Genomic DNA, 25,734 nt, shown 5'->3' on the forward strand with positions numbered 1-25,734 from the left:
TGAGCACCCGTCTGAGAACTTGGTCCTAATTTTTGTCACTAGATCTACCCAGGTATTCTACTCTGCTGCAGGCCTGATATACTGAATATGCCTCACACATCGACACATTGTTTGTATCCTTTTACTGTTTATTCTTAAAGCGTGACAGAAGTAAATTCTTGCCTTGAGTAATATAACAGACATGCATTAAAAGCCACATCAGGGATTTATATAGGAAAAAATGCTTAACATGCACTTTTTGGCAAATCTGCTCCATCAGATTCAAGTCTTTACCAATTGATTTCTTTTTCTTTCAGTTACTGAACTCCTGAAATACAAAATATGGGTGATTTTTTTTTTATTTATTGAAAGAAATATTGAATTATATTCAGATAATTGTTAAATCCAATACATCTGAAAGACAAACAATGAATAGCAGAGGAACTCGCCCCCGAAAACTGAAAAGTTGTTGCTAGCAGGGATTCATTCAAGTACGGTCGTAAATTGACGAGAATAATTCAGATTATTAATTAAATTACCCATTGAATAGCGTTTTTTAATGCAAACCTCTACAAGCCCAAACCTACCGCTGACAGTAACGCAAAAATAGTAATTGTTAAACAGTATCACAAAAATGATGCGGTATTGATGTGCACATGCCTGAATCGAGTGTAAACAACACGTCGAACACAAGATGGTGCTGTATTCACAACACTTGTTTCATTTAATCAAATACATGACAAATTATTCGACTGAAAAATAATGAGGACCTCTTTTAATTCTCTTTAAGACTACTATTATATATATAAATACATATATATCATTTTTATATATTTTTTTATTTTATGCAAGAAGGAACATGAGCATTTACAGCAAATAAACAATGAGTTTATTTGCTTTATGAGCACTGTCGAGTTGTTACACCCCTATGAAAGGTCAACCACTCAACAGAAAGGGCTGTGATTGGCTCTAATGCTCTGGCTCCAGCAGAGTTTCTGTGTTTTTAAATATTAGGATGTTTTAATTACTCGCGCTCGCTTTAGTGCATATGAGATAAACGATGTCAGTTTGTAATAACCGGTTATCATGTATTACTGAACTGATATCGCATTGTCCACGTCTGCATCACGGTGCACCGAAGAAACAGTTAACTTTGACACCCCTACTAAATATGTACAGTCAAGCCCCAAATTATTCATATCTCTGACAAATTCTGACAAAGTTTTTGTTTGTAAATGTTAATAAAAGCTGATAAATATTTCTTCATCAAAATGATGTCTCTTGTACATCGTCTTATCTTTTGGGAGAAACTCGTGGGGTTCGATAGAGTGCGCGCGACGTGTCTGAAGAGCGAGAAGGGATCCGGGGGTGAGAAGAGTAGGCGACTTATTTGAGGACCAGGAGGGAGACGCGCGATGTTTGCGGGTAATATGAGTCCCACAAATGCATAGAGACTCCCGGAACTTCCAGGGGACTTGGGATGTCTGAATATCAGGTTTAACAGCTATAGTGAGACGCGATCCAGCGGTACATCCTTGATAAACTGTCTGACGTGCACTGCTCTCTGGAGCTCAAAGGAGCACATGACAGTGTGTGGCTGTGTGTGTGTGTGTGTGTGTGTGGCTGTGTATGTGTGTGTGTGGTCTCGTGATGTGCGTTTTCAGTGGACAGAGGGCTGTTCAGAAATGCTAGGTAAAACACGGTCTAGGTGTGGATGTGGATCAATTTCGTTCTAAAACGCCATTTTACCACTAAGACGTATTAATGTAAACGGGGCCTGAGTGTGTATTTTTCGCGAGCGGGTTTGCGACGGGGCGGGGCGGAGGATCGGCGATGCCGGCTCAGCATTGTGTTGTCTATTGGCCATCGGCGATGGACGATGGCATTGACTATCAGCCCAACTCTAACACACGTCACCATTTTTCTCAGCAAACATATTTCTAAAGGTGCCGTTGACGTGAAATTTTCATGAGATGTTGGTAACAACCAAAGAAATCCACATATGCAAAGAAAACATCTATTTTATATAAAGTAAACACCCATCAGATGATGAGCACTCTGAGCTTGTTAAGAAAGGGCCTGTTCCAATAAGATTTTCCTATGAAACGACTGCCAATTTACAAACTGCAATTACTCAATTCATATGAAAAACTGTTGTTAAATGTTTAAAGTTATAATTTACTCACAGATTTCTTAACTGAAGCTCCAGAGCGGGAGAAATTGTTCACTTTAAGTTTGACGATTGCTAATGGAAAGCTGAAGAATGTTGATTTAGTTTCAGTAGCCCCCCTGAATTATTAGAACTAACTAATTAATCAGAACTACCTGTTAACTAGGTAGGTTAGGGTAATTAGTAGGCCCACACGGAAACGGCGCGCACAGAATTCCACAGATTTCTGCAGATTTTCAGCCCATCATTTATTCTGTTTATTTACTTGAGTAAATGTGTAAATCTGAATTGACTCATTTTTTTCAGTAATTTATTATTTTTATTTCATATATTAAGGTTTTAGTTATGATACTCTGCTGGATACTCCCAAAATGATTCCGCAGAAATCCGCAGATTTTTACCAAAATTCAGAAATAGCAAAAAACGTCCGCAGATTCCGTCTGGCCCTGGTAATTAGGCAAGTTATTGTATAACGATGGTTTGTTCTGTAGACTAGCGAAAAAAATAGCTTAAAGGGGCTAATAATTTTGACCTTAAAATGTTTTTAAAAAATTTAAATCTGCTTTTATTCTAGCTGAAATAAAACAAATAAGACTTTCTCCAGAAGAAATAACTGATTTATTTATATATATATTAATAATATATATATTCACTGTATATATACAGGTGAAGTCAGGATTATTAGCCCCCCTTTGAATTTTTTTTCTTTTTTTTATTTTTCCCAAATGAGGTTTAACAGAGCAAAGAAATGTTCACAGTATGTCTGATAATATTTTTTCTTTTAGAGAAAGTCTTAATTGTTTTATTCAGGCTAGAATAAAAGCAGTTTTTTTTTTTTTTTAATTAATTTTAAGGTAAATTTTTTTTGATAGTCTACAGAACAAACCATCGTTATACAATAACTTGCCTAATTACACTAACCTGCCTAGTTAACCTAATTAACCTAGTTAAGCCTTTAAATGTCACTTTAAGCTGGATAGAAGTGTCTTGAACAATATTCAGTCAAATAATATTTACTGTCATCATGGCAAAGATCAAATAAATCAGTTATTAGAAATCAGTTATTAAAACTATTATGTTTAGAAATGTGTTGAAGAAATCTTTTCTATGGTAAAGAGAAATATATATATATATATCAGGGCCGCTGCTGGCCAAAAGGGTGCCCTATGCAAAATTTTACTGTGGTGCCCCCACAGAGGAATAAAATCACACAAAGATTTAAACGTAATTATTTATTTATGTACATAATTATGCATATAAAGACTCAAGTTATACTTAAACATTCACATATTTGCATAACCAAATAATAGTTTAGATCAAAAAAAAACTGACATGTCTTCTGCAGAAGCATTCCCAATTTCAAACATTTAGAAAAGATAAGGGATAAACCCTGTCTGTACCTGTAGAGATGGACGGTCCTCAGTGCTGCATCCTGTACTTGTACCTGTGCAGCTGCTGGTGTCTTTGGAGCAGTGCTGGTCAGGCCACCTCATCTTCTTTTGTGGCAAACTTCAGCAGGATTGACCTCCATGTACAATACAGACGAAATTAGTCATTTAAAGAAAAACTCATGACATACCATTAAAACAACGGGCTAGTCAAGCACTCTTCATAATGTTTACAAACTACAACCAAAATATTTCATTTACACTGTAATCTATGCTGACAATAGATGACCCTTGCTTTCGGTATAAATCAAAGACATTTGTGTTTTTCAAGAATTAATTGCTGTAATTTTAAACCAAAAAACTTTATAATATTCAGAAAAAATCATCATTAATGAATTCATGCAATAAAAATGGTTTCTGGCCAGTGATTTACCGTAATTTTACTCATTTTATATTATTGATCTTTCAGAAATCACAGAATATTACTCAGTTTTGTTATTTCAAACTGTAATGTACAAAAAAGACTAAAGAGACTTTATTGTCATCGCAATGATACAAGCAATAACAACAGCAACAATAAGAAATGTAAAGAAATAGATAAAACACTAAACAATAATAATTGCAGTCTGCAAAGAATGAAATAATATACAACATATATACAATATGCAATATATACATAATAATAACTATAATAATAAATAATACATAGAGTGAAGTAATTGTGCAGTGCATGTGTATTTACAGTTGGTGTGCAAGCAGAATTGTATTGCACAAGTTAATAACAATAATTGAGTTTGTGTAATTATCAGGGGCAAACGCCAAAAGTCATAGAACATGTCCTGTCTAAAGCACAATGCATAGCAGTTGTGGCGAAGTTTAAACGTTAGCCTCACTAGTATACTTGAATAACCAAAAATAAGTTTTCCAGATTCATGGAAGTTACCCGAAAGTGATGCACGCGATTGATATTGTACTCTCTTCCTCTTCTCGGCTCCAGACGGCTGTTGTCTTTTCCCGGGCATGAACCTGCAACTTGCATCTATTATAATTATATGCAGCTGGCAGCCGCAAGGATAGCCGCGTGCACGGAAAAATTACGTCACATGTTTGTTAATGCGTCCGTCCTAAAATAATTTTTTTAACGTATTTAACAACTTATTATCAATATATATTTGATGTAAACTCAGTTTATGCTGATATCAGTAAATAAATATAAAAAAAATTTGAGCAACCGAGATGGTGCCCCCCTCCGGAGTTGAGGCTCTACGCAGCCTGCGTACTCTGCGTGTAGGGAGCGACGGTACCAATATATATATATATATATATATATATATATATATATATATATACTTTTTTATCCTGCAGCTTATTTCTCTAAAATGCTAGGGCCCTGAGTCTGGAGTGGTTTGAAGCTAAAAGATAAATCACACACAACAAACACTTTCACTGGTCACTTTTTTCACTTGGAACTTGCAGTTTTTTATTGAGCAACTCAGCAGTTTTTCATCATTATAATGGGTTTTGATATAAACATACATCAATATCTATTTTTAATAAAATAAATATATATTTTTTTTGTTTCATGTTGCTTCTGTGATCTTTTCATATCAGTCAAACATCGTACAGCATTAAACAGTGACATACCAATGATAAACTAATAACAAATTAAAAACTCTCACCTCCTCTTTCTTCACCCATGTGGGACATGGACAATCTCCTCCAACCTGCAATAAAACAAGAAAATACAGATAAAATATAAAATTCTATTTAAAACAAAGTAAATAAATAAAAATGTAAATAAAATAAATCAAATAAAAAAAAGTAAATAAATAAAAGGAAAAAACGAAGTAAAAAGTACAACAAAACAAATGTTTAATGAAATAATCTGAAAACAACTGAAATAAAAACTGATTAAAGAAGTTGTGCTCTTTTATAATTAAGTTTAGTCTTCTCTCAGGAATTGACGAACAGCTTCAGGATTCGCACAGAAATGCTCTGCAAAAAATCGCCTCGTCTCTCAGACAACAGATTGCGATGGTTTGGGTTTTTATATGCAGACAGAACTTATATTATAACACGCTCAACGAACTTGACCGCCATCTTGGATCAACCCGCGGCCTGCCAGCCCAACCCCCCCTCTCCCCCACCACCGATGACGAATAAATAGAACGAATTTTATTGCCGTTACGTCACTGGACAGAATTCAGAAATTCCTCAGAGTGACAAACGAACGAGTACAGTGAACATTGATTTAACGACTTTAGCGACTTGTTTTGCATCTCAAATGGCAAATAACACGTCAGCTGCGTTTTTTAACCGAGTTAATACGATCACGACTGAGTTTGTCAACGAAAATCATCGAAGTGACACGATGGCTTCTCCTTCACCTTCTACCGTGATGAGAAGTCCAACAGGTGAGATGAGAGTTTACAAAAACGGTGTATTCCCGCGTATTATTTAATAATACAGTAAATTATGAAGTTAAAAGTAAAATAATATTAATATATCGCCATGTAAGGTTATTAGTGTAGCAAATATGCAACGTCTCTTCATTGTAATGTGTTTTTTGTGTGTGTAGTTATGGTTTTGTATATTTTTGTGATAGAGCCCTGCTCTTATATGTAATGACATTCTGGTTTTTAAGTTTCTCCTTTCCACTCAACAGAAATTGTGCCTTGTTAATGTTTCTGATAAAAATCATTTTAATTTTACTTTAATTTAAATCCTTCGTGTAGACCTGCACAGTCATTTTCTTAGTTTTTGATGGTGTGGAGGAATATTTGTTATATTTTAGCAAAATGAGTGAGAATATTATATTTAAGTCTTTATTTGTTCAAGCAGGGATGAATTAATACAATTGAGGTAAAGTTGGTTTTATATTCACACGTTCTGACTTTCTCCTTAATAATATAACAGTAAATCTTTTTGCTAAATAGTTGCTTTTAGGTTTTTTCCTGATGTCTAATATGGTCTTATGACTTACCGACTATTTGTCAGCTTGTGTTTGTCATTTTACATCATAGAAATGATTTGCTTTTCCACATAATTAATTTTAGTTTTCAAACATTTTCTATTATAGTTGTACATTTATTGTTGTTGTTTCTTTTGTGTGATTGTCTTTCATATTTCTCATTTACAACAGTGTGTTTATTTTAAACCTGTGATTAAAGAGTTTTCTAATATTTCCCTGTTCATTTCCTTTATTTCAGAAAACACAGAGAAAAGGAGGAAAGGGAATAAAGCCTCTGCTTTCTTTAAGAGAGCATGGAAGGCTGTGAAGCGCCCTTTCCTTTGCTGTGACCGGAACAGAGTGGTTCCCTTTGAACCACGGTCAGATGTCGACGATTTCCAGCATCTGCCTGTTCCAGGTCCCTCCAGGACCGTCGCAGCACATGCAGACCTTGAGCCGGTGTGGCAGCCAGGCCAGGTCTGTGAAGATCTTCAGCCGTTGAATGTTCCGGGCCCCTTCAGCATCGAGCAAACAGCAGATGTGCCGAATGCAGATCCGGCCCGTCCAGAGTCCTCGACGGCCCTCACAGGTCATGTTGATACTGAGCTGGTGTGTCTGCCAGGCCAGGTCTGGGAAGATCCCCAGCCAATCAGTGTCCATGACCTCTCCAATATTAAGAACATGACGGATGCAGATTCGGCCTGTCCTGAGTCGCCTCCGTCTGTTCAAGACCCCTCTGATATTGATGGGACTGATGGTGAGTCATCCTGAATGTGGTTCATTTTATTTCTGCCGTCTGTTATTTTTTATGCTTTGTTGTTTTTAGCTTATAAATCAGACAGTGTCATTTGCTGTACTGTTGGTTGTGTATTAATTAATACAGTGCTAAACATATATGAGTGCACCCCCCACAAATCTCTCATTTAAATTCAGATTTTCTATAGGAGGCTTTATAATATTATATTTGTGCATGTACATTAGTTTAGTCAGAACTGAAGCCAAATCTGGAGCTTATTTAACAAAATAACTAAATAATGGTTCAAAAATGAGTAGCCCAAATGTATATGTTCAGGGAAAATATTCAATTAAATTTTCTAAATTAGCAAAAATCAAAGAGAAACAAAAAATATTGACAATTTTGTTGAAATTTTGTAGTTTGTAAATTTTGCAATATTTTGCATATTAATTGTATTATCTTTCCATTTCTAAAGATGTTCTGTGACTAAATTATTATTTTAATAAATAAATCTGTTTGATAAATCTGTTTTGTTCAAATGCACCAATATATATTACCCAGATTCACTGAGAAATAGATAAAAACATTCCTTTTCTAAATGGGGTGTACTGCATATATGAATATGCTGAGCGCTGTAGCTGCAGCTCTGTTCATGGAGATGTTTCTGTTTGTTTTCTTCATTTTAGAAAAACCCAAGAAAGGAAGGAAAGGGAAAAGAGTCTCTGCTTTCTTCAAGAGAGTATGGAAGGCTGCAACGCGCCCTTTCCTGTGCTGTGACACGGATGTAGTCCAGCATCTTACACCACAACCTGAGCCAGAGCCAGAGCCAGAGCCAGAGCCAGAGCCAGAGCCTGAGCCTGAACCTCAACCTGAGCCTGAGCCTGAGCCTGAGCCTGAGCCAGAGCCCGAGCCAGAGCCAGAGCCCGAGCCCGAGTCCAAGTCCGAGTCTGAGCCCGAGTCTGAATCTGAGTCAGAGTCAGAGTCAGTTCTTGAGGAGCCTAAGGAGGCTTCTGGGCTCACTCTTGGTAAGGGATCATTTCCTTTTATTATTATAAATTAGTAATCAGTTTACTCCTGCAATTCTGATGGAAGTTTCTGCTTTCAGCTCATTGCATTAGATCCAGATTTAAAGGATTCGAGTCATTTATTTGATCCGTTTCACACCAGACAATGCAAGTAAATCTCCCTGCTGTTTTTCTGTGTTTCAGGATCTAGGGTGGGTCTTTTTGAAGTGAAAGACCTGATTGGAGAAGGAAGTTATGGCAAGGTGTATCTGGGATCTCACGTATTTAATGAGAGAACAAAGGTAGAGAACTATTTTTCAAATTCAGTCAACATTTTCCTCCTGATTACTCAATATAAATCATTTGTGGGCTTTAATTTCATTTGTTGTTGTTTTTCCGCAGGTTGCCCTGAAGTACATCAAGAAGCGTAAACAGGACCGTTATCTCGACGTTGTAAGTTGAACAATTTACACAACAGTGAAAATGTGCTGACCATTTGCTCATCCTTCACTTGTCCCGTACCTGTCTGGACCACTTTAAACTGAACTCAAAAGCAGATATGTTGGAAACAGAGAGTCACTGACTTCCATTGTAGAAAAAGAAAATACTTATGAAGTCACTGCTTACTGGTTTATCAACATTCTGCAAAATATCTTCTTTTGTGTTCAGCAGAAGAAATAAAGCCAGAGACTAGTTTTGAACACATGAATGTAGGGCTGTTGAGTTAATTAATATTCATTTAACATTAATGCAGATAAAAATGATCATTGCGTCATACACACAGACAGAACACACACATGTCGAGTCCTCTTTTAGCTTAAACTGCATGACTAAATGCTCAAATACCAGCAAACATGTGTCCAAACAGGAGCTTAGTGATTATTTACTTCGTGAAGTTTTTGTTTCTGTACTTTGTGCCATTCTGCTTTGGTAATATCTTTGAAATCTGTTTTTTTTTCTAGGATGGTCATTCCAAACCTGTGCTTGCAGAAGTGGCAATCATGCTTAAGTTGATGAAGGACCCACCTTGTCCCAGCATCATCACATTACACCACTGGATTAAGAATAAGAACGACTTCGTTCTCTTTCTGGAGTACGCCGAGTCATCCCAGATTTTGGCTTATTATCTCAGAAGTTCATTGGACATTGATGAAAACCACGCACGCCGGTTAATGTGTCAGTTGATCCAAGCTGTCAAGTTCTGCGCTGAGCGTGGAGTTTTCCATGGAGATATCCACTCGGGGAACATCCTGGTGACTCAACCCCGATCAGAGCTCAAACTGATTGACTTTGGTTGTGCTCGGCTAATTACCAGCGAGCCTTTCAACAGCAGTGATTATCGAGGTGAGTGGGCATTTTGTGGGAGTTTCTTTGGTCACAGTATTGTCTTATGAAATGACTGAATTCTGAAAATGTCTCTCTTACAGGAGCCTTACTTTACACACCGCCTGAGGTTCTGAGGGATCCCACATTCTTTCCTAACCCGGCATACGTCTGGACATTAGGCCTCATCCTGTATGAAATATTGCATACCCGATTGGCCTTTTACGACACGCATTCGATAATCGTTGGAGACCTCCAGACAGACCTCACCTTATCTTTAGGTAAGCAGACTCTTCTGAACAATCGTTTGTTTTGTAATTTGATGTGGTGAGATTTAAACACGTTCATGAATCTTGAGTATGCAGACATATTTCACACTCTCTCTGTCACTTTTCAGATTGCCTGGACCTGATTTCCCAGTGTTTGGTCCGCAATCCAGAGAAGCGACTGCAGTTACATCAGTTAGAAGAGCACCGGTGGTTCAATCCAACGAGCCCAAATCCTGTGCAGCAGTGAGACAAGAGGAGGTAGAGGAACACACCGAGCACAAAACTACATCTTCAGTCTTTCTTTGCTTCATGCTATTCCTGTTCTTTCCTCTTCTGCTCTTTTTAGAGTCACAAGTCTTATTTGACAGCCCTTCATATCACTGCTTAAATAACTTTGTGTTGTTTTTCTTCATTTTAGAAAACACTAAAGAAGCGAAGAGGAGAACAGCAGCATTTCCAGAAATTTCACAAGACTGTTAAAGTTATTAATTACTCCCTCATGTCATTCCAAACCCCTCAGACCTTACTTTTCAGTGTCAGTGTGTTGATGAGAGCTCTGTCCTGCACTGTGTGTGTGTCCACTGCTGACGTTTACCTCAGATATGCCCACGCTTTGTTTAAATGAGAGGAAGTCGCGCAGGCCTCTGGGTTATCCGTCAGCAGTGTGACACACATCCAGTGCAGTACAGGACTTCTGAAGTCATTATTTTTGTTTAAATATTTTTGTTTTTCTTTCTGCATTAAAGAAGTTTAATGCTCCAAACCCCTGACACCTTTCCTCATCTTCAGAAAACAAATGAAAACATTTAAGATGAAATCAAACCATGAGAGCTCTGTCCTGCACTGTGTGTGTGTCCTCTGCTGACGTTTACCTCAGATGTGCCCACGCTTTGTTTAAATGAGAGGAAGTCGCGCAGGCCTCTGGGTTAAACGTCAGCAGTGCGACACACATACAGTGCACTGCGCTCTTCTGGACGTGCGGTTTGAGGGTCAGAGAGCTCTCAGATTTCATCTCAAATGTTTTAATTTGTGTTCTCAATATGAACTAAACATGAATTTGATCTAAGGACATGAGCTGAGCAATTAATGACAATAATGGTGAATAAATACTGCAGCTCCGCACAAGACCTTTGGCCACAGGAGAAATGGTCGTGCCCAACCGAGCCTGGTTTCTCTCGAGGTTTTTTCCTTCACTTTTGTCAATTAGTGAAGTTTTGTTCCTCGCCACTGTCGCCGCTGGCTTGCTTGGTTGGGACTTGTGGAGCTGCGCATCGATGGATTTGCTCTTCAGTGAACTGAACTTTAACTCCAGTGCTGTCACAGTTTTCTCCTCTAAAGTGTCATCAAAGATCTGCTCGACTACCTCATTAATGAATCTGGTGTTCTGTCATAAGAGAGACTGATTGTTTTATAATTAGTGTTCATGATTGTTTTGTAATGAATTGTTCTTTGAATTGTTTTGTGATGAACTGCTTTTATGTATTGTTGGCTAATAAGTCAAATAAAATCCTGTGAATCAAACTGAAGCTCTGATCATCATTTCTGTGAGTTTTCTAAATGACTCCTTACTCAATTAAAGAGAGAGTTCTCCCTCAACTATTTACTCACGCGTTTCTAAACCGATGAGGTTCTTTCCTCTGTTGAACACTGAAGAAGATACAAATCTGAAAATCTGTAACCATTGATGTCCACAGTAGGAAAACAAATACAATGGAAGTCAATAGTTACAGGTTTCCAGCATTTTTCAAAACATCTTCTCTGTATAACAGAAGAAACTCATAGTAAGGGCTGAGTAAAAGATGACAGAATATTCATTATAGGGTGAAGGAATCTCTTTAACAAACCAGTAGTGCCATTTACTGTGTTTACTATGATTTACTATGAGTCTGTTTAGCCAAATGGAAGCACAGAGAAGGTTTTACTGTTAGACAATGTGTTGTTTTATATTACAGTATCATATACTAACACAACAAATAGTGTACTGGGCTAATATTTTATTTAAAGAGCAGAGTTTCAGACTGGACATTGTTAGATGCCTTAGGAGGCCCTTGTTGGGTTCAGTGAACAGTATTGTGTTTTTGTTAGTGTGAATATTTTAATATTTTGTTTGTGTATTTTAAAAATCTAAAGCACATTCGTCCACAATAAACAACCTTTAATGAAATTAGTAGTTTCCAATGATGTTTAATAAGATTAAACAATATAATACTACACTGTGTAACATTAGAAAACGAAAATCTACAAAACAATAAATAATTTGAATGTTTTATATGTTTATTTACACTTTTTTACTTCTTGCAACTGTTTATACCTGTGATTTTAATATACTTTCTCAAAATTTTATTTTTATTTTTTAAAAAGATATGCAAGATGTACATATTTGAACTACGTTTGTACATATTTCATTATTATTTCATAATCAATGGGGAAAATGTCCAGCCTGAGCACCCGCCTGTGAACTTGGTGCTAATTTTTGTCGCTAGATCTACCCCGGTATTCTACTCTGCTGCAGGCCTGATATACTGAATATGCCTCACACATCGACACATTGTTTGTATCCTTTCCTGTTCATCCTTAAAGCGTTACAGAAGGAAATACTTGACTTGAGTTATATAAAAAAACATGCATTAAAAGCCACATCAGGGATTTTACATAGGAAAAAATGCTTAACATGCACTTTTTGGCAAATCTGTTCCATAAGATTCAAGTCTTTTCCAATTGATTTCTTTTTTTTCAGTTATTTAACTCCTGAAATACAGTATATGGGTGGGTTTTTTTTATTTATTGAAAAATATATTGAATTATATTCAGAAAATTGTTCTATCTAAAACATCTGAAAGACAAACAATGAATAGCAGAGGAACTGTCCTCCGAAAACTGAAAAGTTGTTGCTAGAAGGGATGCAAGTACAGTCGTAAATTGACAAGAATAATTCAGATTATGTATTAAATTACCCAATATATGGCGATATTTAACGCAAACCTCTACCCAAGCCCAGACCTATCCATTACAGTAAGGCAAAAATAGTAATTGTTGAACAGTATCACAAAAATGATGCGGTATTGATGTGCGCATGCCTGAATCGAGTGTAAACAACACGTCGAACACAAGATGGTGCTGTATTCACAACACTTGTTTCATCTAATCAAAACTGAAAAATAATTAGGACTTCTTTTAATTCTCTTTAAGACTACTATTTTATATATATATATATATATATATATATATATATATATATATATATATATATATATATATATATATATATATATATATATATATATTATGCTGTTATTATATATAAATAATTTTTTTAAATAATTTTTATTTTATGCATGAAGGAACATTACAAAGATACATTATAAACACAAGGAGACAGAAAGGGATACTTAAATAAAAATTTAGCTAATTAAACAAGTTTAAATTATTTACACTAAGAAAGAGTTTGATATTTAATATAATTGTTAGAGTCTTTTAAAGAGTTCACCTATAAATCAAAGTCTTTTCTGAAAATAAAAAGTAAGGGTGAAAAAAAAAGTAACACACACACACACACACACACACACACACACACACACACACACACACACACACACACACACACACACACACACAGACACACACACACACACACACACGCACACACACTAAATATAGTACATAGATATATAGACCATTTCAATGTGGTCATGTCATTGGCCCATGAACATTTCCTGCTGTTATCAAACAATTTCAGAACTTTAACAAGAGGTAATGTAGTCATAACTTCAGGTTAAAACAGCTATCATAACATTATTTATTAATATGTGACTCTATTTATATTCTCGGAAGCTATAGAAATAAAAACTGTAAAACAGGAAGTTGGTTGGCACCTTTGTTATTGTTTACATCCCTTAAAATGGTCTAAATACTGTAAGTCTTATAATCGACCAAAAGATAAAAAAATAAACTTGTTTAAATGTAAATTACATATGTTACATTAAGACTTTAGACATCAAACATTCATAAATTAAAAAGAAATGTATAAAATTATATTTAACTAACTTAGAGAAGTGCCTTTTTTTAATTGAATGCTTGAATAACATTTACAACAAATGTCATCAATCAATCAAACAACAACAATCCAGTGGTTTTTAGTCATTTATTCCAAAAAAAGTCCTTCATTAAAGTCCTTGTTCAAATTGCTTTTAAGTTTGTAGATCTCTCAATGGACTCAAAATACATTTTCATTTCCATTTTAAATTTAGAAAAAAAAAACTTTACACTTACAAAACTTGCTTTTGTGATTATGAAATTTGGCCAACAAAACAATAAGGTTTATGAAATAAGTATATTATATTCCTTTTCACATTCATAGAGACCAAAGACAACATTTTTTTTTTTCCATTCAACGGTGAGGTTAACTTTTTTTTATTAATTCAATGCCACAAGAACAAGAGGTATTACATTTCACATAGTTTCTAAAAGAGAAAATATATTAAAAAAAATAAAAATAAAGTAAAATTATTGCACAGTAATTAATCGGACACAGGAAATATTGACTCCTTAATGTGACTCCTTAATGTGACATCAAATTTTATGTATTTATTTTACTTGTTGTTTTTTGCTCTTATTGTAAACTTGCTTATTTATTATTTTTTAATTAATTTCTTTTAATTGTTATTTTATTTTTAATGTATTATTATTATTATTATTATTTTCTTTTTTTCTTTCAGGGGATATGTTTGTTTATAACGCATACATTTTATTTATTTAATATTTTGAGAGGATGGTGGGAAAATAAGAAAAATAAAACAATCTGTTTTTTTGTATGTTGAATTGTATACTATGATGTATTGTCTTGTTAAACATAAAAATAAAATAAAATAAAAATTGAGTAAAATTACATTCACATTAAATTCAATGTTTTTAGAGCAGTTCATGTTTTCAGTGTTTTTGTTTGTTTGTTTGTTTTTTTGTTTGTTTTTTGATTGTTGTAAAAGATCTACATATCCCTTGAAGTCATTCACAAAATGGGTAAAGTTTTGTTTACATCGAGCCCACTTTTCCATATGTACATGGTTTTAAACCAAAGATAACATACATTCTGAAATGAAGTGCCAGTAGATCTGCGTCTGTTGTTGTGTGCGTGCATGCGTGCGCGCTCTCGTAGGGTGGAGTTTAACACACCGCCTCAAAGCAACGGTGCAGAAATCACTTCTGACATTACATACCAGCATTTACTCAACAGGAACTTTCTGCTGGGGGACAGGGATTGTTAAAATACTGGATATTGTCCTAAGGTGGACAGCTAGTGATCGAAGAAACCTGAGAGGTAAGACCTGAAACTAAATCGCGTTTACAACTTTACACACTTGAGCTAAAGCTACTAAACTTTTTCAAGGGTGGGAAGTTTCCTTCCGATGCGAAGATCCTGCTATGATCTTCATTAAAGTTATGCCGAACAATACGACAATGAATCCCTTTGTGTTGAATTGAGATGTAAAGAAACGTTTTATTTTGACGGTTATTCCAAAAGACGTTATGAATAAGGTTTAGAGGCGACAGCAGCACATTAAAAGTTGACTTTTCCCCCCTCCGAGAGTCTCAGACAAACTTGCTGAAAATTTAACGGAAGAACTAGAACTTGTTTTATAAACTTTTACCTTTAAAAGCGGCCATTTTTGAGAACAGTTCAGTAATTTGCTTACTTTAAAGTGATTTGTTGTGATGGCCTACGGCTTTAAACTCTGAAGTGTAGCAGGCACACGTCACGGAAGGAATGAAGCCCCTTTGATACTGTAACTGTAAGAAGTTGAGAGAAAAACGCGGCCTACACTGCAAACGCTCATAACCGAGCGTTATTGTTTACTCAGCAGTCGAGATGGAGTGTTATCACTTCATGTTTTTACCCTGTGTATCACGCATACACACCTAGAGGCTCCAAATATGTCGAAACAAATGTCAAATTAACGTTATTCCTCATGCTGGAAGATCTGACAGTGTGGCTTGTAGAAGTGATAGCTAAGCAAAGTCAGTTCTGTCTGGGTCGAGTCAGTTGCTTTCTGTCTCTTTTTGGCATTTGTGATGTGTGCTTTGATAGAGGAAGTTTGTGCTGCTGGAATATGCGCCCTCAGGGATGTCATAACTGAGCTCAGATCGGGTGTGGTGGGAGACATGAAACTTGCAGGAAGAAACCGTTTGCATGAGATTGCTGCAGTTGTTAAGTCACTTAACACTGGAATGGAGATCATTGGGAGATGCTGCAGTAGTTCTAGTTGAGTTGGCTTGTGCTCTTGTGCAGCAGTGGGTCGTCTGGAGGTGCTTGAAAGAGCATTCAGTTCAATCATATCTCATGAGACATCAGAGTTCATATTTGAATGAGCATTTGTGAAGGGGATGGGAAATATATGGGTTGAATGTGTTCTTGGTGATTGTAAACAAAAGCTTTTACAACACCTGTGCGTCTGTTTAAAACGTTACACATAACATAAAATGATATTTATTTATATCATATCAAATGTAATATCATATTTATATGTTTTCCTCCTTTCACTGACAAATTTTTCGTTACTGGCCTCAGATCTGTTGACAGCTACCAAAAGTTCATTCATTTTGTGGATGTTTTCCCTTTTAAATAACAGGATGTGTAAAATAATGCCTCTGATCTTGTTTGTTTTTGTTTGTGTGTGTCATGTTTAAAAAAACAAAGCAAAAAACATTTCTCGTACACACAAATAAATCTGTATGTTTACATAGGATACAAAACAATCTGTTATCCATGCCAATAGAGTGTATGCCGAAGTATGCTAAGTAACCCAAGTTAAGTGCTCCTGGTGAACTGTATGCCATTGCAAAATCGCCACCTTTAAGGTCTGTTTTCTTTAAAAATCAGCAATCTCCACTGGCTGAGTGATATCCGATATAAAGTGGGTCTCAGATTGTACAAGAAGCACTGTATTACATTACATTTCCCCCACCATGTCATTAAAATATGAACCATTATATTTCAGTGGAGCTTCTGCGCTAGCCTGCTGATTCAGCTTTTTGTCTCGTTTTACGCTTGAGCAACTAAATGAATGGCAAAGTCTATTTAAATGATTGTATTTTAATTACATTACAACATCAATGCTGTAAAAGGAACCGTATAAAATGGAAAAACGTCACATAAACCGTTCACCTGAAGTTTGTCAGTATGGGAAGAAACACAAGCTCCGCATATACCCTATATACCCACATACTTAAAATTACATAACGTAACCGCATTTCATTTGGCCTTGAGGTCAATCCTGAGAAAATGATGCTTAAATAAGACAGTTAATTTAATGAATTTTTTTGCCACTGGGTTTAAATATTTGAGTTTTTATTACGGACATTTTTGTCTGTTTTTTCTTTTTTCTTTTTTACCTAGGGTAAAATACATTTATAAAAGGAAATGAAAGTGAAACATAAAAATAACAACAAAAATGCAGCTTTTTGGCAAATTGTATGCTGTTTGCATTAAAGGGCACCTATGATGAAAATCATCTTTTGGAAGCTGTTTGGACAGAACTGTGTGTACACTTTAAAACCCAAAAAGTTAAGGTAACTCAAACTGTTTCACGAAACCAATTGCAACAAACCATTTCTGTTAAAAAACTATTCCTAATGAATATCGTGAACTTAATCCATTTGAGTAAACAAAGCAGTTTGAGCCCAGTAAAACCCAATAAGTTAGGGCAACTCAAACCGTTTGAGGAAACTGATTGCAACAAACCATTTCAGTTAAAAAAAGCAATCTATACTGTGAACTTAATCCATTTAAATTGAAGTAATGAGGTATTTAATTAACTCATTACCTTCAACACTGAGTTCAAAACTCTTTTCAAATGAGTAGAATTATCTTTCAGTCAATTTTGAGTTATCTACACCCATTTAATTTAATAAAGTTGACTGTTGGATTTTTAAGTGTAGGAATAGTGTGTCCACTATAGTCATATTGAGGTGATAGAAGCACAGTAAGTCTCTTTTTTTATTATTTTTTATTTCTGATGTTAAAATAGGATCCAAATCCCTCCCATTTTGAGGCCCACCGCAACATGACATAGGAGTGCAGTTTCCCCGCCCACAGAATTGATTGACAGATGCGTATTAACATATCTCCAAAGTAACATGTATAATCATATCCACAAGACAGGACGTGCACAAAGCAACTGGGATTAAAAGATCTGTTTAGCTCTCTGTGATCATCTGCACCTCAATAATGAGTTTTACAAGTTTAAAACATTTTTCAAAATGGCACATGTTTGTAATAAATACAGTAAAATTGTTATATAATTCATCACCACAGCCGCATGTCAGTACAATTATAAAAGACGATGCTTCAATACCGCTTCGTGGGCATTAAATCAGGTTTATTTTGTACATTAATATAATGGATGTACATACAGCAATGAATATTAACATGGATCCTGTCATATTGTGCAAAAACAGTGCAAAGCTAAACGCGTGTGCGTGTGAACTTATAATGACATTGTGTGTGGCTCGTCGTTGCAGAAGGGCTTGAATTAACTCTACAACAAATACGTCAAATAACTGCCGGGAAAGTTCTTACTGTAGTACAGAAGATCTGCTTCATTCTTGTCTGTCACTGTGCTGTTTATTAACATGAGATGCAGCAGGAGAAGGCTACACGCATCAAAGTAATAGTGAGTGATGTCAATGGCTCAGACACGCACATGGGAATGGTGGGCAGGGAGAACAAGCTCATTTGCATTACAGGCACAGGCAACAAATACAGCGACAATGTCAGAACAGCTCAGATTTCCAATATTCTGAATGGTATAATAAATAATCTGATGGGTGTTTTTTGAACTGAAACTTTACAGACACAAAAGACTTCTCTTAAATCTTGAAAAAGTAAATTAGGTGCCCTTCAACACAGCCAAATTTAGGTTAATTCGAGATATTTGAAAAGTACAGTTAAAGTCTGAATTTTTAGCCCCCTGTTAATTTTTCCCCAATTTCTGTTTAATAGAACACAGTTCTAAACATAATAGTTTTAATAACTAATTTCTAATAACCTAATTTTCCTAGATATTTTTAAAGACACTTCTATACAGCTTAAAGTGACATTTAAGGGCTTAACTAGGTTAATTAGGCAGGTTAGGGTAATTAGGCAAGTTATTGTATAACGATGGTTTGTTCTGTAGACTATCGAAAAAAATGAGCTTAAAAGGGCTAATAATTTTGTCCTTAAAATGGTGTTTAAAAAAATTAAAAACTGCTTTTATTCTAGCCAAAATAAAACAAATAGTACTTTCTCCAGAAGAAAAAATATTATCAGACATACTGTGAACATTTCCTTGCTCTGTTAAACATAATTTGGGAAATATTTGAAAAAAAAAAGAAATTAAAAGGGGGCTAATAATTCTGAATTCAACTGTATGTATTAACCTTAGGGTGTAAGTTGGTCATTTCAAATGGAGGTGTGCTACTTGCATGACACGCACATGGAAGTGACGTGCACATGGTGTGCTAGTGGCGTACACATGATGCACGTGCATTGGTCAGGTACACCTAGTTTAAAAAAAACTTCTAAACTTTTCAGAATCCCACCAGCTTGCAGCCTTTATGATGCAAGCTGAGATTGCATCACTCAGCGATGCAATGTCAGACATAATGCACTAGTAGGGTTAGGGGTGGAGTTAGGTGAGCTTATTAAAAAGCATTGGATTCAGCTCAGATTGCACTGCACCAAGTCTGCATCCAGACCCCTCTCCTGTATTTCGTTACTAAGCGGCAATAAACAACACTTTAAAATATAAGCAGTTTTCTTGTGATTTACTAAACTAGTAGTTTTTTAAATGTAATAAATGGATAATAATGGTGATAACTGTAAAACCATGATTATTCATCGGACTATAATCGTACAACCAAATTCTATAATCGTTGCATCCCTAATTGTTACGCAGTTTAAAACATAAGCAATGCACTGATTTTGTGCCTCGAAATACAACATTTGGATATGCTTGTAAAAAAAGCCACATTGTACAATGCCGGGATGTTATCTTGTTTCAAAATACAACATATTAACCTTTTATTGTATAAAAAAAGTAACATGGGTGTCTTTATGAGCACAAATGCAGCATATGGGCTCTTGTATGCTGTTGTGTCATCACTTATATTGCAAGTCACATCTCTCCGGCCCTGGAATGCTTTTCATGAACTGGCCCCCATGACAATTTAATTCAACAGCCCTGGTCTAAAGGAAACCATGTTCATGCACTTGTTACTTCAGCCAGGTCAGAATAACAACACATTCGAAATGAGTGTCGTATAGCAGCACTGAGGAGATTGTAAATAAAAAAAAGATGTAAGGATGTCGCCAGAGTGGCTTTTTGGTTTCTTTTCTTGTGCATCCCAGCCATTAGCTCCCCATCTGAAGGAGTTTTTAACACTGGGGTAATGTAGGCATTCAACTTCACAATTTGTAAAGTTGCAATATGTATTTGAATATTGAAGGTTAGTTCCTTTACTAGAAATCTCAGATTTAATTATCATCATTTGATTTGTTTAGTTTGAGGTTTACTGTATCATTATTATTGACACCTTGCAGATGTTGATCTACCTTAAAGCTTAAGTTGATTGTTAAGCGTTTACACTTTACCTTTGCAAACTCTTTGAAACACTTTGTTTATCAAGTTTAAGAGTCTCTTTAACACTGTCTATTTTATTATGAAGAGATGAAATATTTAGTTTAAATATTTTTTGTTTTTGACTATTAAAACTATTTGCCTTAGTAATGTTGGTAAATTAAAATAAAGTAGTTTAATAAAACAATCCTAATATTCCTAATTGATTGTTAAAATATCTATCAAAATAATTATCGATATCGAAGGAAATGAAACGTATTGTGTTTTTTTTTTTTTTTCTTTTTTTTTTTCGATATCGCCCAACCCTAGTTCAGCCCTACTAGAAACTGCAATGAAACATATATGTCAAAGCAGGGCTCGAAATTAACTTTTTTACTTGGTAGCACCGGTGCTCCCAACTTCAAATATTTAGGAGCACCAAAATAAATTTAGGAGCACCAGAAAAAATTTAGGAGCACCCGCCAAAACTGATTGAGCACCGCTGCAAATTGCTTTTTAAGGGATTTATTGTATTTTAAAACAACATCAATAGGACTAACAAAAACCAGAAAAAACTATCTTACTAATGCTGCGAAGACATTGATATTTGTGTGCAATAATTCCAAAATGAATGTCTAATAATTATAGAATATTAATGATGATGAAAATGACAATAATAGTAAAAATGAATTACATTTCTCATTATGATACTGCCTTGAATGTGCATGAATGTAGGTTATCTGCTATAAAAAGTCTGTTACTTTATGAAAAATAATTGTATAGTTTGCATCAAACAAAAATGAAGCATTGCAGTAAGAAATATTTATTTTGTACTGCTGTATTTATATGCATGTCAATTTAATAAATAATATTTCTGCTACAAAACAAACAAAAGATTATAATAAATCATTCAATTCAATGATGAAAGCTGCAAAGCAGTCATCAGTAAATAAATAAAAAAATAAAAATAATATACACCTCAAGAAAGAATAGACAAAAGAAAGTAAAGTCTCACTTCTATCACTTTAAAAGTTTTGGTTTCAGTTTGTGTCAATTTAAAGGTTCAGTCTGAGCTGATCTTCATTTTTCTGTGTTAGTGGAAAGCTGGCGAGTCAGCCGACCCAATTTATGAGCAGGCAGCGCAAGATTCTTGCGATGACCACCGGCGGAATACCGCTGTTTGTTATGAGACGCAGTTTCAGTGTAAATTTAGTAAAGGCGAGCTTCTTTGGCAATGATATGTACAGTATTAGATTTGACTTTTAGCGGACATTTGCGCTGAACACGCAGTGAATGCAACGCATGGAGATTCGGGCGCCTTCTCCATGAAGCGCGTACTCGATTGATCTCAGCTGGTGGATCATTATTCACCACGTGACGTGTCATGATCGCTCTCATCTGCACGTCAATTTTAGGTGGGGTTTGCAAACCTGTGTGCTTTAAGTTTTTACTCTTCAGCCGTTTGCATTTCCCGTGGTCATAAAAGCTCCTTCCCTGTCATCTGACAGCGGAATACCTTGAGTGATTGACAGCTAATATGAACCAATATAGAGGCAGGGAAGAGCGATTCAGCATGTTTTTACAAAAAATCAAAACAGGTCGCACTACAACCATTATCATCAGTCGCACTAATGCGCCCAAATATATTATGAGGTCGCATAGATTAATTTTCGGGCGCATATGCGACCAAAATGGTCGCAATTTCGAGCCCTGCAAAGTGACATAGAGGCTAAATATTGTTAATATCTCCATCCTGACATCTGCATTTGGAGATTTGGATGCCACTGCTTTGGAGAAGGATGTCCATTATGTTTCCTGGTATTGTCCTCATAAAACACAAGACGTGCCTGTAGTGTGGTTTATTGAAAGTCAGCACACACGCAAACAGTCGTCTCTGGTTCAGTGCAGTTCAGTGAATGATGCTGCTGCAAGTCTGTGTGGAGACGGGATCAATGTGGCCAGCAGCATGTTTCTCTGCACCCACCCCACCGTTTAACAAGCATGCCATTGAAGGCACACTGTGTAGAATTGTGGTGGGCTTCAGAGAAATGAAGGGTCCCTTTGTGTTCAGGGGTCTGAGAGGGTGTAGAGAAGGAGCGGATGATGACCTGTTCATCCAGCACAATCTGACCTGACCAATTCCGTCCATGCTTCAAGCACAGCTCCCAAGTTGAATGCTTAATCATTCCAAATGTCGTCACCAATTAGTTGAGTAATTTAGTCCTAGTTCTTCTAAAAGTAAAAATCCTGTCATGTCATCATTTACTCACTCCCCCTCATGCTATTACAAACTCGAGACTTCCTGTCCGTCCTTTGCAATAAGCAAACATAGCTGAGCTTCCGTTTACTGTATTTAATAGCCTTTATCTATGTTGAACAATGTTTCTATGTAAATAAAAGCCTGTGCATCATGTAAAATGCTTCTCAGGAAAACGATAAAACTATGACGTTTACATGGACATCAGTAATAAAATTATTTTGAATGTCGTTTTACATGTTGTAGCTCATAGTTTCATTAACGTCATTGTGTCACCACGCTATCCACATTTCCTCCGCACCTTCATGTAATTTCAGGTGTTCCATTTTTAATTTGTCGACTTAAACTGCATTTTAGCACTTTCACTTTCATTCAGGAACATTTTATGCATGTCCCAGTAACAAACGAGATATTGGATGCGAATATGAACTGCTCCACATGTCTAATTCGTTTTCTGGTAAGTTCGATTATAGAATTAAAATTAGCAAAAATAACTGTTTACATGGCAGACTCTTAATCAGAGTATTGTCTTAATTGTATCAAAATTGCATTAATGGTGTCTATGTAAACGTACTACTTGTTCAGTTCATATCCATTCATTTCAGTTTTATTTGAAGCATTAAAGGTTCAATGGAGGGTTAGAAATCGCTCATCTATGTTCTGTTTGTTTTGTGCATTGTGAAAAAGCCTTTAGTCTCCTACAAAACTGATTTATATGCAAGTCTTTTCTTAAAGGGCCACAAAAAAAGTCAGGAAAGTGGGTGTGTCCAGCTCTGTTTAGGTGGGAGTGTCGGGGGAGGGAAAGAGGGAAGGTTTTGCATAAAAATGGGAGTTTTCGTTTGGGTATGTGCTGATTTTCATAGAGGCAAAGCAAACACACAGATGCAGAGGAGGAAGACAGTGACAGTTTACATGGACATCAGTAATCAAATTACTTGCCAAATTAATAATTTGTCGATTTTAACAGCAGTTCGACACTTTCACTTTCATTCAGGAAAATTTCATGCATGCCCCCTGTGACAAACCAGATACTGGATGCGAGGAACTACTGGGAGAGTGTAGTTTTAATGAAGTTTGATACAACATGCTGTATAGGAGAAAAAAACTCTGCATTTCTCTGTAACTTAGATGCACTCAGTAGGTAACGTAGCGTCAGAAAGTGGTTTGTGTATAGTCTATCCTGTCACAAAATGCAGCGAAAATCCTACATGATGGTAATAGTTTGATTGAGGTGTTTACATGTTTACATTCGGAGAGCAGCATTTACGGCGGATCTTTCAGTCCATAGTATTGTAGTGATATTAACGTACTGTAAACTTAGTAACTACATCATTTTGACTCAAGTATGCGTTTAAACACTGAAAGAGTACTGCTGACGATACAAACTAACTTTGCCATCTGAATAAACAAACAAAGACCACTTAACAAATCTGTAGAGACAGGGCAATCAGCCCTAACTGGAACCATGTCTTTTTTAAAAGGAGACGAGCAGCAAATCGAGATTTCACCATTTCCAGATGCGAAAAGCTTTCGGTTTAAAAAAAAGTTTCTACAAACGTATTTCTGTCGCATGCACTGTTGTCCACAAGTGAGTCCAGCTGCACTCTCATAGCGGGAATTGAAAACAAAACCTTGATTGCAGCCAATATATAAACACAACACTGACGACCCATGTCTCCAAACAATTCTTGTTCTTCCCCTTGTTTTGGCAACACAACGTGGCTTCTTTGAAGCTATGATGCATATTATTGAAGTTACACCTCTGTCACAATAGAGCGGCTGATTGGTTTAAACCAAGTCTTTCTCATGAATGAATGAATCTTAAGTGCTATTCCATCGCATGGCTATGAGTCATGGTTAATTTGTGTGCTACAGTTTTAGCAGCCTTTGCTTTTGGACACTACAACCTTTGAACTCCAGTGAAAAAATCGGTTGCGTCACACCTGCCCAAGCAAACGAGTGATGCGTAACATCAAGGCAGCCCGGTTTGTCATCCAATCTTGCCTCCAATTTTCAGTGCTAAATTCACCCTCATGCTCCATCATAACATCACAACTCGCGAGACAACTTTTCACCTCGACGAGAAATCTCATTGCGATTTAGTCTCATAGCCCGAGATCTCATCACATCTCTACTCTTGTATAAAAGTTATCATGCTACTGTTCTCAAACTACAAAATTACTATGAAGTAGGGTTGTCAAAATTAGTTTGGCAATCAGTATTGAAGTTTTAAAAACGTCTGTTTCCCACTAACAGCATTAAGAGCATACTTAACCAATGCTGATTGGACATGGTGTTCACATGCTCAACAGAAATGACTATGATTGGACATGGACACTGGGGCAGTGTAAATCAGTCGATCCATCAGTGGATTGCTCATATGTCAGCTTATAGACAGACCAGCTGATTTACGTGGCTGTTGAATGAACCAATGTCCATGTATCTGTGTTTGCACTTGGTGAACAGCGATGACCTTCACAGCCAATCACAGTCATTTGTGTTGGAAACGTGAACACGACGGGCAGTCAGCTGTGTTTAAGTACATCGCTCAAATGTTAGCGGGAAATGGACGGTTTGAAAATTTCAAAACTGACTGCTGCCAAACCTAATACTTTTGACAACCCTACATTATAGTAATAACAATATATCAGGGTTGCCCAAAATCGGTCTGAAAGGGCCAGTGTCCTGCAGAGTTTAGTTCCAACCCCAAACAGACACACCTGCGCTAGCTAATTAAGCTTTTACTAGGCTTTCTGGAAGTACAGGGCATGCTCTATCATTCCCTGAAGGAGATCTTCGCTCAAAAGTCAGATCAGCACATACAAAAAAAATGGTAGGAGAATGTCTAGTGAATCACTGAATTTTAAATCAGCACTAGTTTATGATTCCCCCATTGGTCCACTGTGCTGGAATATGTATGAATAGGTGACAGGTGCTGGATTTATGTCCCGAGAGCAGGCGTGGTGGCCCACACTCACTCCTGTTTTGGAGATCTGGACTGCTGGTTTGTTTCTCTTGCCAGTGTTTGGAAGCAGCCATATTTGGTCAAAGCAACTTGGACTGTTA

General features: G+C 36.2%; 2 protein-coding genes across 6 annotated transcripts in view; both read left to right on the plus strand.

Annotated features, from left to right (window-relative positions):
• The first annotated feature begins 5,678 nt into the window (after window positions 1-5,678).
• On the plus strand, window positions 5,679-10,077 carry LOC100003556 (uncharacterized). The gene is made up of 8 exons (XM_073914263.1): window positions 5,679-5,951; window positions 6,747-7,244; window positions 7,910-8,248; window positions 8,432-8,529; window positions 8,630-8,680; window positions 9,190-9,571; window positions 9,655-9,831; window positions 9,948-10,077. Exons 1-8 carry the CDS (start codon window positions 5,822-5,824, stop codon window positions 10,064-10,066), a joined length of 1,794 nt encoding a protein of 597 aa, XP_073770364.1. The 5' UTR covers window positions 5,679-5,821; the 3' UTR covers window positions 10,067-10,077.
• A 4,891-nt stretch (window positions 10,078-14,968) lies between these two features.
• The window catches only part of tln1 (talin 1), a 207,001-nt gene continuing 196,235 nt past the window's right edge, over window positions 14,969-25,734 (plus strand). For 4 of the 5 annotated variants that reach the window (XR_012385895.1, XR_012385896.1, XM_005155499.6 and 1 more), the window contains exon 1: window positions 14,969-15,133. The gene's annotated coding sequence lies outside the window, so the exon portion shown is untranslated. 5 annotated transcript variants of the gene reach the window in all.

Source organism: Danio rerio, chromosome 10 (genome assembly GCF_049306965.1).
Source record: "Danio rerio strain Tuebingen ecotype United States chromosome 10, GRCz12tu, whole genome shotgun sequence".
Lineage (NCBI taxonomy): Eukaryota > Metazoa > Chordata > Actinopteri > Cypriniformes > Danionidae > Danio > Danio rerio.

Coding starts and splice junctions, on each gene's coding strand:
- LOC100003556 (XM_073914263.1), top strand. CDS start 5,822: ATGGCAAATAACACGTCAGCTGCGTTTTTTAACCGAGTTAATACGATC. Junction 5,952..6,746: donor CGTGATGAGAAGTCCAACAG/GTGAGATGAGAG, acceptor CCTTTATTTCAG/AAAACACAGAGAAAAGGAGG. Junction 7,245..7,909: donor TGATATTGATGGGACTGATG/GTGAGTCATCCT, acceptor TCTTCATTTTAG/AAAAACCCAAGAAAGGAAGG.